Raw genomic sequence first — 15,652 nt, 5'->3', positions numbered from 1 at the left:
AAAATGTCACCTTTGTTTGAAACCAGCATCATGTATGCACAGTATTCTGGACACTTCAGTTCTGTTAACTCCTGTCTATTCTGTGCCAGGACCAGACTTGTAACAATTCTATTTTTATATGTATTGATATGGGTTCTTTTAAGAGAAATGCCCTTGCTAGTGTACAAAACTTATCTTCCAAAAGTGACTGCACCCACATACTCCATCGTCCCCCATGCTCTTCTCCACATGGCAGTGACTTTCTTCCATCGAGAGGAAAAATGGTCGTGTTTCCTCTAGTTGAATCTGAATGGGCATCTGACTGGCAGGAGGGACACTGTGACTTTTTTTTAAATATATATTTTTAAAAATTTTTATTTTGAGAGAGAGATAGCAAGCGGGGGAGGGGCAGAGAGACAGAGAGACAGAACCCCAAGCCGCTTCTGTGCTGTCAGCGCACAGCCCGATGCGGGGCTCAAACTCAGGAACTGTGAGCCAAAGTCAAGAATCGGATGCTTAATTGATTGAGCCACCCAGATACCCCGACACTGTGACTTTTGAGACTAAGTCATAAAAGGTAATACATCTTCTGTGGTGTCCTCTTGGGTGCTTGCTCTCAGAGCCCAGCCACCGTTCTTTGTTTCATAAATTGTTTTAAGTAAGTTTATTTATTTATTCTGAGAGAGACAGAAACAATGCAAGCAGGAGAGGGGCAGAGAACGAGGGAGAGAGAATCCCAAGCAGGCTCTGCCAGATACAGGGCTCAAACCCACGAAACCGTGAGATCATGACCTGAGCTGAAACCAAGAGTTGGACGCTCGACTGACTGAGCTCCCCAGGTGCTCCCCCAGCCACCATTCCATGAGGAAGTCAGGTGTCCCCGCGGGAAGGCCACCTGGGGAGCGTCAGTCCCTGCACTCCGGCAGTGATCGCCTTCTTGTTGCCTTGTCCGCAGCCTGCAGGCGCCACAGGGCGGGCAGAGGAGCTGGGTGCCCCATGCTGTGTAGACTGTAGATGTGTGAGCAGAGAGAGGGGATGGGTCGCCTTGTAGCAGTTTGTCACAAAGCCACGCAGAACAGGAGGAGAGGTCGAAAAGAAAAGGAAAGAGCAGAGGAGTTTGGTTGGGATCGCCTTGAGTAAATTCGGGTTGATTGGGGAAGAATTTTAGTAATCGCAAAGCTTCCCATCTGGGAATGTGGTTTTATTCTCCATTGTCTCTGCCCTTTTTTTATGCCCTCAGTCATGTGTTCTAATGTTTTCCCTAATTCTTGCATTTTTATTGCTGAAGTTTTCGTAGACGTTATGAATGAGGGTTTTTTTTTTTTCCCCTCTTAAAATTACATTTCCTAGTAGGGAGCCCGTGTTTTGCGGTTGTTTTGCATTAGTTTTATTATCTATTAAGGAAAGTTTTCTGGAGCAAGTTGATCATAATTGGAATTTTAGGATGAAGAGACAAACTCCCGTGTTGTCGTAGCAGTCACTTTCCGGTTCGTGGTGCAGACCCTGGGCATCCCCTCCTTCCTGCCAGTGTGCGCCTGCACCTGCCTGCTGGTCCCTGCTGTCCCTGCCGTCCTCCAGGCTGGTTGTTACTGGTTTTGCCTTATACCCTTACATTGTAGAGATGAGTCTCTCTTTGAGTTACCACTTCTGGTGCCTGCCCCCCTTTCTGGCGCACAGGGGAGAGTCCTTCCAGTTTCTGCAGATCTGAGCACGTCTTTATGTTTGCAGAATATTTTACTGCATGTACAATTCTGCTCTGACAGCCGCTGTGTTTTGATTTACATTGTGACCCATGAGGAGTCTTTGCTACCTTCACATAAACTTTTTTTTTTTTTTTTCCCTTCTGCAGTTTGAGATTTTTTTTTCTCTTCATGGGTGTTAAACCTTGTGTGATATGCCCTGGTGTGCTTTTCTTCATGTTTCTTGTGCATGGATTTTTTTTAGGTTTTGTGGGTCTGTAATTTGAATTTAAATTTGGAACATTTCTGGTCGTTACTTTAGGTACTTGTTCTCTTCCTGCCTCTCCTCTCCTCTGGGGCCCCAGTCACTCACATATTGGCCCCCGGAAGCCCTACTGCTCAGGGACACTGTGCTGATGGCCTTGCAGTGTTTCTCTTTGTCTCATTTGGATGGTTTCCGCTTCTGTGTGTTCAAGTTAACTAATTGTTCAGTCTGTGGTATCTAATCTGCTCGTAACCCCCCACTCAGGGTATTTTGCAGTTCAGACGCCGTGGTTTTCAGCTCTAGAAGATCCTTAGGGGTCTTTGCCTTTTTCAACAATTATCTTCCATGTTAAGCGGAAGCTTAACATCGGTTTTTCCTTTGCTTTCTTGAACACACTGGATACGGCCGCAGTAAGGATTCTCATGGTTTTGTCTGCCAATTCTCTTATGTGTGTCATTGCCACATCCATTCTGTTGGTTGATGTTTCTACTTGTCATGGATCATATATTCTTACTTCTTTGCCTGCTTGGCAATTTTTTACGGGATTCCAGACATCGTGAGTCTTTCATTTTTGGAATTCTAGACATGTCCTTCAGCTTTGCGTAATTAAGTTACTTCAGATCCTTTTAGCTATTGCTGTCATGATTTGGGGGTCTGAAACAGTGGTCAGCCTGAGACTAATTCCTCCTTCCTTCTTCAGTTCTCTTCCCAGTGCCCTGCGGGTTCGGAGGCTTCCAGCGTGGTCTGTGGGAGTAGGCCCTGATCCCAGGCCCTGTGGGCGTTGGGTCCCGTCTGGATGGGTCTCTCCTGGCTTTGGGTAGTTTGTACACTCCTCTGCTGGTCAGCCCCTCTGAGCGCTCTCTCCAGGGGCCCCCTGACCTCTGACCTGTGACATCACGGCCTTTGCGTCCGGGGCCCTGTGTTTGCGCCGCGCGGGGCGCCTGGGAGCTCCGAGCACTCGGCCGGCCCGCTGCACGGCTCGCCTCCCGTGTCTCCCTCTCTGTGTTTCGGTTGTTTCCGGTGGTTGGGTCGGCCTGCCCCCTGCCACTTCACCGTGTTTGGAGGCGGCTGTCCTGCTTATCGGTTGAGGTCCCGTCTGCACCCGTTGACTTCGAATTGGGGAGTGTAATCTGTTACTGTTAGTATCACTTTGAGTGCTCACGTTGTCCCAGATTTGGCTTCTGTGACCTTTTGACATGTCCCTGTTCTCGGAGCTCTCCCTAACACAAGACGTGCCAAGGTCAGCTCGTCCTTTCCCTGCCTGAGCCCCGGGGTCAGCCGCTTCTCCAGGGAGCACTGGTTCCTTCTAGCGGGAAATGGTATTTAGAGACCAAGCCCAGGACTAGACGTGCCCTTTGCTCTGGAGCACGTATGTGTGCACAGGCGTGGCCGCCCCCACACACGTGTACACACACACGTTCCGATTGCAGTCCTGGTGCCTTGCCTTTCCACGTTTGCGACTTCCTTCTCCGAGAAGCCAGGCACTCCTTGTCGTGCGTATGTCTGCTTACTCGAATAATCGCTGTCACTGAGCATGCTCTCACTGCTGTCCTGCTCCTCTCCCCCCACAGGTGCCCTCTCCCTGCCCTGGGGCTGACGCTCCCCACAGGACCACGTCCCTCCTCACCTCAGCTGACCCACAACACCCAGATGAGGTCACCCCAACAGGGAGGCCCTCTTTGCCGTCCGGGCCTCTGACACCTCAGCCAGCCCCCAAGCCTTCATCGTCTCTCTTGGGGTGTCACATCTTGCACTCTGATACCCTTCTTGCCCTGCATGGCTCTGGTTCCCCGGGCGGGGCCACTCTGCACCCTCCCTGCCAGTGGCTTCTTCCTGTATTGGCTTTGCTTTCTGGAGACACCCTTCACCTCATTGGCTCAGCCTGGGCTCTTCTGAACGGTCACCGGGTCTTTTTAGTAATGTGCGGGGTTTGCTCACTGTTGGAAGCCATGGCCCAGATTATCCACTGCTCGTCTCCCCCAGAACTTCGGGGGACTCCGCCCTGCCTGTTGCTCTGCGAGGTCTCTGTCCCAAGCACAGTGTCCCGAGAGGGGATGCTGGTGTCCCCTCAGGGGGTGTGGCAGCCCCTCCCGGGTTTGTAGACCTGGGAGCCAGGGCTGGGCTGGGCAGAGGGTGCCTGGTCCCAGCCCTGTGGCGGCGGCCTATTTCAAAGCGGTCGGGGTGTCTGTGGCCTTTGGTTTCACTCTGCAGGTGTGATGCACTTAGGCCCCTGGCCTGGCAGAGCACCAGCAGCGTGGAGTGGGAGCATCCAGTCCGGGAGCTGCCCTTCTGTGGAGGCTGCGGCGTAGGAACGCCTTCCAGGGCACGTGGAGTCTCAGAAAACCGGTTTTTGCGGGATGGCTTTCCTGTTAATTTTTCAGCAAAAGATCTTTCCAGATTGTATTTGTATGTAATGTAAACTCAGGATACGGAGGTTTTAAAAATCAGACTAAAAATTACAAGTACTGATTTCTGGAACTTTTCACTTACTGATTAAACCAAAGGAGGGGCTGGGTGCAGAATTTGAGGTTTCTTGTTCATGGATCGTTCCCTTTAGCATATTCAAGAGAGACTAAAAAATCCAGAGAAAGTATGGGCAGGATAACAAAGACTCTTTCTATTAAAAAAGGGGAAAATCTATGTATTTATAAATAGTAGCTAAAAATTACAGTTTGTCCGATTTGGAAGTGAAGCATGTTGGTTTTAGATTTTTCACTCTGAATTTGCCAAGTGGATTTATGGAGCATAAGGGCAGTTATAGACCATTGCTGATAGCAAGTAAACTTTCTGTGTCTCCGCCTGTCTGTGGAGGGGCTGAGGCCGGCCCGTGGGCTTTCTGTGCAGGCCGGCGTGTGCATCTCTGAGTCCGGCAGTGTTGACTTTTTAGGAGCCGGACGGCTCCCCTGTTGGTCCTCGTGAATTGGAATGGCTTTCAGGAAGCCCTAGGTTGTCCTTTTCCCCTGGGTTTGCATCTGAGGCTGCCTCGCCCCCATGTGGCCTGCAAGTGGCATTGGCTTTCGAGGGGTTCTGGGCGCCGGCAGAGGGCTGAGGGGCTGCGGAGGAGGCGCCCGGGCCTCTGGCCTGCAGGTCCCAAGCCGGGTGGTGGTGGGGGACGCTTAGCCCCACTGACACGGCACTTGCCAGGATGGGACTAATCACGTAGTTGGTGTGCACGGGGCCTTTGGCATAGCAGACCTGAGTTTTGTTTTTCTTTTAATTTTTTTTTTTTAATGTTTATTTTTGAGACAGAGCATGAGCAGGGGAGGGGCAGAGAGAGAGGGAGGCACAGAAGCTGAAGCAGGCTCCAGGCTCTGAGCTGTCAGCACAGAGCCCGACGCGGGGCTCGAACTCACGGACCGTGAGATCATGACCTGAGCCGAAGTCGGACGCTTAACTGACTGAGCCACCCAGGCGCCCCGGACCTGAGTTTTAAAGTCCCAACTTACCCAGTGGACTGTGTTGCCTTGGGCAGCTTACTAGGCTCTCTCTCGGTCTCTTCCTCTGTGACACTGGAACCATCTTCCCTCGGCGTCCCTGGGCCTGCCCAGAGCACCCACAGGTGCCAGGCTCTGCGTGGAGGGCCCCATCGCGAAGCTATAAAGCGCGGTGGCCAATGTATTCTCTGTTAGTATACACGTGTTGCTGTTAAATTAAAGGGCGTTGGGGCGCCTGGGTGGCGCAGTCGGTTAAGCGTCCGACTTCAGCCAGGTTACGATCTCACGGTCCGTGAGTTCGAGCCCCGCGTCAGGCTCTGGGCTGATGGCTCGGAGCCTGGAGCCTGTTTCCGATTCTGTGTCTCCCTCTCTCTCTGCCCCTCCCCCGTTCATGCTCGGTCTCTCTCTGTCCCAAAAAAAATAAAGAAACGTTGAAAAAATAAATAAATTAAAGGGCGTTGATTAACTTTCCTTCACAGTGACTTATTTATTTTTAGGATACCGAAGTGTATAAAGCTACGGTAAAAGACGACCTTACCAAGTGGCAGAATGTTCTGAAAGCTCATAGCTCTGTGGACTGGCTCATAGTGGTAGTTGAAAATGATGCCAAGAAAAAAAACAAAACCAACATCCTTCCCCGAACTTCTATTGTGGACAAAATAAGAAATGATTTTTGTAATAAACAGAGTGACAGGTAAGTGGATCTTTAATTTTACCTCATTGGCAGACCCCTGGGTGATAGAGATGGCTGGTTTCTGCGTAGGGGTACTTCCTCAGCGAGTGCACGGGGCGCCTGACACGTCAGCACGTGGGGGTGCTGCACACCGGGTCCCCGCTCATGGAGCTCCCGGTCTGCTGGGTGAAACACGGGCAGCTGTAACCCCCGGCGTGCTGCCCGGTGACCGCGGCGGGAGAGACCGCACAGCGGCTTCCCTTTGAGGATCCGTGGCGCGTGTTGGTGTGGCCAGGGCTTGGGGACACCTTGTGTCCTTGTGTACGGGAGGGTCCCTTAAGCCTGTGGTGCGTGTGTTTACCTTCACACCTGTTCGGAGTTCCTAAGAACCAAAATTCTGAAATGCCGACTGTATCTTTAGAATCTTCAAAAGCGAACCACGAAACGGCGGCGGCCGCTGTGTCGCGTGGACTTCCTTTCCCCGTGCTCGGCTCTGTCCGGCCCTGTTCTGGCTGCTGGGGGTCACTTCCCTCTCGGCGGTGCCACGGCCCCACCGGGCAGGCTGGTGGACTTCCTGGTGCCTGCTCGACGGTGTGGTCTCACGGACGGGCGGGCCGGGCGTTGCTTTGCGCCTGCGTCGGCACACCTCTGGTGGCCCCGGGTGGCAGGTGCTCAGAGTGGAGCAGGGGGCCGGGCTACGGAGCAAGGGGAGGAGCCCGGGCGGAAACCCCGGGCCCGTGGCCGGAGTACCGACCGACACTGCCACGCGCGCTCTTAGAATTCCGTGACCACGTCCAGTGTCAGGGCCCCCCGGTGGGTCGACGGTTCTTCAGGGGAAGGAGCCTCTGTGGGCGTCCTTTTTATGTTCCACACAGTTGTGGGCGCTGAGTGATGTTCAGACTTGTTTTGCTTATAGTTTGAGATAAACGTTAGATTGTCGAGCTCACGGTTTCTCTTAGAGAAATTTTGTGCCATCTGGACTTGGGGGATTTTTTCCTACGGTCTGTTGTTCCTGAGTTAGTTGTCCCAAAGGAATCGGCTTAGCATGTCAGCAAGACCCCAGAACTGAGGATCCTTTCCCTGTGTGGTTTGGCTGTGCGGGCTCACTTGCTCTGGAAAGGGGAGCCGGCTGCCGGGAGGCTGGCAGGGAGCCCACCTCTGGGCCCCGTCGGGGGGAGGGACGGGAAGCAGGGTGTGGGGCAGCGGAGCCAAGGGGCTCACCGGCGGCCAGGCCACACGGCCTTCCAGTCATGTTTCTTTGGGATTTTATTAAGAACATAAATTGGTAGTAATGGGGCAGATTGGTCTAAGCCTGTGAGATGTTCGAATTCTATAATTTTTTCAAAGTGCCCATTGACTCCTTTTAAGGCTATGGTGTAATTTTATCTAATCGCTTAAAGTACGTTCCTGCTGAGCCCACTGAAACCTAACTTGTCTTCAGTGACGAATTCTTTGTACATAAAATTCAACTTCCTGAGATTTTCAGCATTTCTCAGTATATAAACATGCCTTCTAACGTTTTGATTTTCATTAATTTGCAAGCTACCTTCAACAAATCTGTTCTTTATTATTTTTTCAGTGAAGATCTGGGTCCATACCTTCGAATTTGGAAATATCTGTATTGACAGTTGTTGTATTAGCCTGTTTGATTTCTGGCCTTTGGAAACATTGGCCCACCTGGCCCTGCGGTGGCTTTCTGTTTTCTTTAACTTTAATCTTGTACGCAATTTCTGATTATAAACACTGCACGTTCATTGTAGGATTATTAGAAGAAGGTAATGAGCAAAACGAAAATTGATCTTAACTCTTGGTGTTTGGTATGTGTTTTTCAACCTTTTCCTCTCTAAGCACGCTTAGACACGGGTAGTGTGTGTGTGTGTGTGTGTGTGTGTGTGTGTGCGCACGTGATACACCACGCGTTACATTTTGTGTTTGCTTTTTCCGCCTAATGCGTTGTAAAAATGTTCCCATGAACAATAAATGTATTTCTCCACCATTAGTGTCAGTGAGCACGTAACACTCCATAGCAGAGATGGTATTGGAAGTTGTTCACCCAGTCCTCTACTGGACAGACACGTTACCGCCTGTTATAAACAGCACTGTAAACATCTTTTGAGCTCGGGTGTTGTGTACGTCCTTAGTTATTTCCTTAGGATAAATCCCTAAAATGAAAATTGCTTGGCCCAAACGATTTGTGCATTTTTCAGGCTTTTGGTGAGTATTTCAGGCGTTTGGTAAAGGGTCAGAGGGCTGCCCCGTTAGCTGTGTTCACAGCGGCCCCGCTGACTGGTGGAGGCCCGGGCCTCTGGCTCCCTGCCGCCCTGGGCACCGGCCGCCAGCACACGCCGAGGAGCCCTTCTCCACGCTGGTGCCCGCCGGTCTGGTGAGCTGTTCTGGGCTGTCTCTCTTGAGTTAACTGCCTGGGCTTAACGCGAACTTCTGAAGCACAGTTCTTTTTTGTAGAAAAAGAAAATCTAGAAACTGTGCAAGTTGAAGGCACAATAAGAGAGAGAACGTAATGAACGTTTTGTCTGCTTGGTAAGCACCGGCTCACGGAAGACGAGGACCATCCGGGCGGTCGGCGTTTGCCGGCAGTTTCCTTCCCCATCCACCCTGTGGCTTTTAGGGGACAGTCGGGGGTACGTGTCGATGATGACCCAGGCTGGAGGATGCCTTGAGGATACATGGCCGAACCGATAGACTCTCGCAGCTCATGCAGGGCATAAAACACGTCAGTCCTTCGGGGCTGTAGGAATGAGCTGGCGGGACGCCTTGTCTTTCGTGGTAACGGGCCCGTGGGGTGGAGCGACTGGAATGACCAGCTACTGATTCTTAAATTTTCTTCCTGGTACTGGTTGCTCACCTGGTGGATCATCTAGGCTGTGGGCTTCGCGTTTTGGTCCGCTGGTTTGTGATGCCAGAGGTCCAGCCCTTCCTCCAAAGGCTGTGATGGCACACGGAGACTTAGAATCGGTCCATTTTGCTACTTGCTAGTAAATAAGGCAACACATTCACCACGGAGAAATATTGAAGCTCACAGCATCAGTATTTTAAAATCATTTCTGAGTTCATGTTTATTCATCTTCTTTCTAAATTTTTATCATAAAAGATAAAGAAATCTATGTTTTCCAACCTGTTAGATGAACATACTGCCTTTTCCAAATCCATTGGAAACTTGTAATTTTGTGCCTTTGGTATTTCCGTGCCACAGATAGTCTTTTTAAAACAAAAAAAAATTTTTAACGTTTGTTTCTGATAGAGGCAGGGCACGAGTGGGGGAGGAGCAGAGAGCGAGGGAGACAGAGAATCTGAAGCAGCCTCCAGGCTCCGAGCTGTCAGCACAGAGCCCGACACGGGTCTCAGAGCCACAAACTGTGAGATCACTATCTGAACCGAAGTTGGATGCTTAACTGACTGAGTCCCCCCACTGGGTGCCCGCAGATAGTCTTTTTGCAGGGAAATTGTATCATACCTACATGTTAAGCCATATTCTTTAAGCTTTTATTTACTGATTACTTCTAAACCCTGCTCTTGAGGAGCTCGCGGCCTAGGGCCCAGGGGGAGAGACGGAGCCATGGAGAGGGAGTGTATGCTGCGCGACACTCACCGCCGGGGTAGTGGGGTCACAGGGCAGCGGGGGAGAGGTTCCGGGAGGACGTGCGTCGGCCGAGCTGGATTTGGAAGGGTGAACGGGAATGTGCTGGATGAAGAGAGAGTAGAGCTCGAGACGTTGGGTGGGCTTGGCTAGGAATAGTGAGAAGGGCTGGGCAGCCGGCCCGGGTCAGGCCGCAACGACCCTCGTGTGCCATGTCAGTAACTCTGAGTGCTGTCCTGTCAGGTACGGGGGACCAGCGACGTTTGTGAAGTGGGCAGTGCGAGTGAGGCTTGGGAGCTGATTGTGTGGGGATCGCCTTACCTTCCAGGGGGCCCTGGAGGCCGGATCTGAGACGACTCATCATATACCCCCGCCCGCTGCCGTGGTTCTGCAGCACTCGCTGCTCCTGTGGTGCTAAACCAGTTCACGATGAAACCTTCTCCTAATCTGGCTTCTCAGCATCTGCCTGGTGGTTGCCAGCGGTTAACGAAGGAAGGAAGTAGGGGCGGAAGCAGTTGGGCTGCGTGCTGTGCTCGGAGAGTGTTTTCCAGACCGTCCGTTCGTGTCTCTGCAGGTGTGTCGTGCTCTCCGACCCCTTGAAGGACTCTTCTCGAACTCAGGAATCCTGGAATGCCTTCCTGACCAAACTCAGGACCTCACTTCTTATGTCTTTTACCAAAAACTTGGGCAAGTTTGAGGACGACATGAGGACGTTGAGGGAGAAGAGGACGGAGCCAGGCTGGAGCTTCTGTGACTATTTCATGGTCCAGGTATGGGACTAAGTATAGAACTAGACGCTTCCGTCTTCTCTTCCTTTATAAATAAGGCAGGCTTTTTGTGGTTGCTCGTATCGGCATAGTTTTTAAAACCAAGAGACAAGGTAGTAGCTAACAGATGTTTCCGTCTTTGGGCTCATGAAGCAGATCAGAGGTGGTCTCCTGGGTCATTCTGCCGTCAGCTCTCCTGCTCAGCATCTATCCGTTTTCGAGAGGGCCTTGTCCCTCAGAGTGATTTTGGTTTTGTTAGTATCTCGGGCCTTCTGGGGTATCCGCCATGGAAGTGTCTCAGGCAGAGGGGCCCTCGCCGTGGTGTTGATCCTGAGGACAAAGATGCCTACTGCCTGCATGGCACCGATTACATTAGGGCTCCCCGGGGACATTTATTTCCTCTGTAGCTTTGATTTATTATTACTATTTTTTTTAATGTTTATTTATTTTTGACAGACAGAGCATGAGCGGGGGAGGGGCAGGGAGAGAGGGAGGCACAGAATCCGAAGCAGGCTCCGGGCTCTGAGCTGTGAGCACAGAGCCCGACGCGGGGCTCAAACTCATAAACCGTGAGACCATGACCTGAGCCGAAGTCGGACGCTCAACCGACGGAGCCACCCAGGCGCCCCTGTAGTTTTGACTTATAATCTGGGGTTCTGATAAAGGCTAGTTTCCAGTGAACCTTTCTAACACTGCAAAGAGTGACAGGAACGTGGCCCTTAGGTTTCCTTATTCTTGTTCACCATGTTGAGACAAAAAAAATTTTCATATTTAAATTGCACTTGTGTGTTAATTACTGAAGAAATAATGCACTTTGAACAAATAAAAGACCAATTCTGATTAGAAATTTTGATGTTTATCTCTGACTCTATTGCTTATGTCTTAGTGGTATTTGGGTGATCGGGCGCGCATGAGGGAATTACGTGTGTTCATGTTCACGGGATGAGTGACCTGTTACCGACCTTTCCGATGGCCTTGTCACTTCGCCTTTCAAGTGTATCTACACTTGATTTCTAAGAGTTATAAACCCGGAGGGGGAGAATCTAGGTGGACCCGGTGGTGTCGGATTGGACTCTGAGATACCATTGTGAACCCGTGGTGGGATGGATGGATGGATGGATGGATGGACGGACGGACGGACAGGTGGATGGATAGATCAGGAATATAGATCCGTGTGTGTGAGGATCGTACGTACGCTTGTATTTCCTCGCCCCGTCCTCTGACAGGGCCTGGAGAAAAGAGGACTTCCCGGTAGCGGTAAACCTACCTAGTGCTAATAAGGTCTTAGATTCTAAATTCCGTTCTGAAAAAGTGCCAGGGCTTCTGGGAGCAGTGGTTGATTCTCGGGCCAGTGTAGTCCTGCGGGGGCCTCGTGCTGTCAGCTTGGAGCCTGACTTGGGACTCGGACCCACGGCCATGAGATCATGACCTGAGCTGAAAACAAGAGTCGGCGGCTCCACCGACTGACCCCCTGGGCGCGCCCTGCCTGAGCGTCACTCTTAGTGCCGCAGGCTTTTCTCCGTTGTAATCTTTACTGGCTACACATTGTTTCAAAAAGTCGACTGACATGTTTGCTTTTTTAAAAACTTTTGTTTGGATCACCAGGAGGAACTGGCCTTTGTATTTGAGATGCTGCAGCAATTCGAAGATGCCCTCGTACAGTATGATGAACTGGACGCCCTGTTTTCTCAGTACGTCGTCAACTTTGGTGCTGGGGGTGAGTAGTGAACTTGTGGAAGCAAACTCGAGTCTCAGCATAGTTTTCCTCACTTTTAAGTAGTCTGCAGGCTGCCATTATTTAGCCATGATTTGTTCCCCCAATAATTAAATCACCGTTTGTTGCTTTATGCAAATTACATGGGATGCATTTTTGTGGTTCTAATAGGAAGTGAGATGAGAATTGAGAATTGGTCGTTTTCATTGTTAGAAGAATCTTAAATAAAAGCATTTAAGAAGAAGGTATTTTTGTTAGGTATAGAGAGTCATCTCTACAACTTACAGCTGCCTAGGTATGCTTCCGATGCTGTGCCTCCTTGCTAGCCTAAGAGTGGGCCTCCTGTACCGTGTTGACAAGTTGTCTTTGTAATATTTGGGTGCTCGTTGCAGAGTTTTAAACGACACCACTGTAATGAGTGTTCACCGCTCTTTTAAAATTTTAAAGTCTTGAATTATTTTGGAAGTACAAAATTAGCACAGCGAGACCATGTACAGAGAAAAACGTTGATCATTCTCACTGTTTTTTGGTTGATAACTTGCTTTGCTGGAAATGGCATCATACATATCATGTGGACGTTTGTCCGTAGCTTGTCGCGCTTAGTAACAGCCCTCTGTGGGCATCGTCCCAAGTTAGCACATGAGGTTTTGAGCTGTTACTATCACTAGCTGCATCATGCCGTGCAGTGTTTATCTGAGCGTCCCTCGGTGTGGGACATCTGGGTTGTCCCCAGTCCCGCCGCCACAAACAATGTGGTGCCAGACATCAGAGAACCCTGATACGGTGTGTGACGAAAGGAGTGATTTCAGGGAACCGCGGTGTCTGCTAGAAAACCTGTAGGACGATGAGGTACCGGGACAGCCCGCTGAAGCCCCGGGCACTGGCTTTCTTCTAGAAACGATGAACGCCACCCATTCGTTCTCTCTCAAACCCAAGTTTGGGAGGTTCAGGTTTGGATCTCTTACTTTGCTGAAACACAAATGTAAGCATAGCCAGAGCAAAATATTTACTAATTAAATTTAAAAATTTTGAGAAGAGGTAAAATTACATTTTATGTATCCATATCATACATGTTTAAATATCTTACATATCTCTTTCAGCATATTTCACATAAAATCTTTGCCCTCTTAGTTTTAAAATAAATCTGGGACCAATTAAAATCCGAAAGTAAGCCTGGACCAAGTTGTGCAGCTCAATGATAAGACTGTTCATTTTTGTTCACTGATTTAGTGGATGCTTATTGAGATCTGTGTATGTACCAGGTGCTGTTCTGAATGTAATAGGGAACAAAACAAAACCCCTTCCTTCATGGGGTTGACAAAGGGGAAGCATAAATAACTTACGGTGGGAAAATAAATAGCTTGAAGTCAGACAGTGTGATAATGAGAATAAATAACTTGACGTCAGGCAGTGTAATGGGCGCGGGCCGCAGGAGGGGTTGTGGGTGAAGGGGCAGAGTGTGACGCTAGGTGCTGGGTGATCTCGGACAGTGTGGTCCTGGAGGCCGTCTGAGGAGGCGGCACCGGCACAGAGGCCCGAGTGGAATGTGAGAGGCAGCCAGGGGAATGCTAGGCAGGGGGCCGGCCGAGGGGCCTGCTGGTGGAGGCTCCCGGGGGGGTGGGGGGGCACCTCCCTGAGTGTGCACTTGGACAGCTCTGTGTAAATCCCAGTCAGTGAAGGATGCTGTTGTAAGTTGGCACTCGAGATGTTTACTAACGTCAGCGTGCCGACACGGAGTCATACCTGGTGGGGACATAGCATGAAATGGTATAACCGCTCTCTTTTGGAGTGAGTGAATAGATTCAATTTTTGCCATATGGATTGAATGACTAGTTATCATGGGCTCTTATGCTTACTTTAAGACCGTGTTTGAGTCTGGGGCTGTCCGTGAGAATTGGGGAGCCTCGTTGGAAGGTTTTGACAGGCAAGAATTTTTACCTTCTGCCCCCCACTACTACTCCTTCTTTGTGCCTCCTGTCCTTCCTCTAGGAGCATGATTTAGGTAGCTGACACGGTTGAGTTAGAGACAGGCGTGAGGCTTAAGGATGGGTGAAAATGGGTGAGGGAGACGGAACAGACAGCACGGTCACGTGAACGGGCTGCTCTCGGCGCCCAGGCAGAGGGGAGCCGGCACAGCGTGCCCCAGCCCAGGCCTCGAGCCTTCTCCCGGAGCTGGCTGAGCGCGGAGCCTGGGCCTCCCTGACCCTGAGCCCGGCAGTCTCCCGTTGCCTCCCGACCTGCTCGTGACCCCCTGGGTGCGGGACGCTGGTGTGCCTCGTGGCCCGGGCGCGCTGCCTTGTGCCTGTCATCAGTTGCCGAGTACCGGGCGGGCCGCGGGCCGTCACTACCCGGTCCGCACGTCTCTAGACTGGTTCCGTGCCAACGCTGAGGGGGCGGACCGGTGGTGAGGGGGCGACCGGTTGTTCAGCTGCCCGTCGGTACCCGGGGTCCCGCAGCCCCGAGCGAGAACCTCGGTGAGGTGAAGTAATGTGTCGTCAGCGCCTTTCATGATGTGTGTCTGTTTAGATGGTGCCAACTGGCTGACTTTTTTCTGCCAGCCGGTGAAGAGCTGGAACGGACTGATCCTCCGAAAGCCCATAGACATGGAGAAGCGGGAGTTGATACAGAGGCAGGAAGCCACCCTGTTGGACCTGCGCAGTTACCTGTTCTCTCGCCAGTGCACCTTGCTCCTCTTCCTGCAGAGGCCGTGGGAGGTGGCCCAGCGCGCCCTGGAGCTGCTGCACGGCTGCGTGCAGGAGCTGAAGCTCCTGGAAGTGAGTCCCCTGTTCCCCGTTTCCCCGCTGCCTCATTGTTCAAACACAGGGCTCCGAGCCCCAACCCCAGGCATCGAACCGTTGGTGCCTGACGGAAGAGTTTTCTTTTTTTCTGAACGTTCTTAATTTTTAGCGTACCGTTTGTTCCCCTTTACGTGAATTAACCGTTCAAAAGTGTCATTTCCGCTCTCAACGCGGTGGAGTTCGTGTGGCCCGAAGCAAGGTGTTTCTTCATATAAGTTTTTCAGGTGCCTTTGGCTTATTCTGGGGGTCAGGGCCGGGGGGCGGAGGGGGCGGGCTGGCCTTCCCTGAGAAGGAGAGCTCACCTGGCGGACACGCAGTGTTAGGTTTTGTAGGTGGACCTCCGTCTTACTGCAGGACCGTCTTTTTGTCTTGCACGTGAACACACGGGTAGCACCGTGAGGGACGCACACCGGCTGTGCCACGTGCGTCAGCAGCACGGTGTCTTGGCCAGGTACGTCGTGAATGCGCGTGCGCATGTGCGGGTGAGTGGGGGAGACCAGGCAGTGAAGCTTGACGCTGTGCGTCGCTAGTGAGGCGTTTGCCTTGAAGGATGGCCTCCCTCCAGGCCCGCTGCGCTCGCCCACGGCCCACGGACCCAGACACGTTGCAGTGAAGTAAAGGGAACTTTATTGACGGTCTCGTGGGGGGTGGGGGGGGGGGGCCTTCACCTTTTTTGTTTCTTTACCCGGAAAAAGGCACACATGCACATACAGAATCTTGCACACAATTTCAGAGGATTCGTAGACAC

General features: G+C 51.4%; 1 protein-coding gene across 1 annotated transcript in view; it reads left to right on the top strand.

The window, feature by feature from the left end:
* The window catches only part of TRAPPC10 (trafficking protein particle complex subunit 10), an 86,957-nt gene that overhangs the window by 28,639 nt on the left and 42,666 nt on the right, over nucleotides 1–15,652 (top strand). The window contains 4 exon segments of the mRNA XM_027041482.2: nucleotides 5,855–6,051; nucleotides 10,200–10,395; nucleotides 11,998–12,109; nucleotides 14,633–14,880. Of these exon segments, the coding sequence (XP_026897283.2) occupies nucleotides 5,855–6,051; nucleotides 10,200–10,395; nucleotides 11,998–12,109; nucleotides 14,633–14,880 (753 nt within the window).

Source organism: Acinonyx jubatus, chromosome C2, assembly GCF_027475565.1.
Source record: "Acinonyx jubatus isolate Ajub_Pintada_27869175 chromosome C2, VMU_Ajub_asm_v1.0, whole genome shotgun sequence".
In the NCBI taxonomy this organism is placed as follows: Eukaryota; Metazoa; Chordata; class Mammalia; order Carnivora; family Felidae; genus Acinonyx; species Acinonyx jubatus.
The sequence above is the reverse complement of the archived record's forward strand: the minus strand, read 5'-3'. Positions and strand labels throughout refer to the sequence as shown.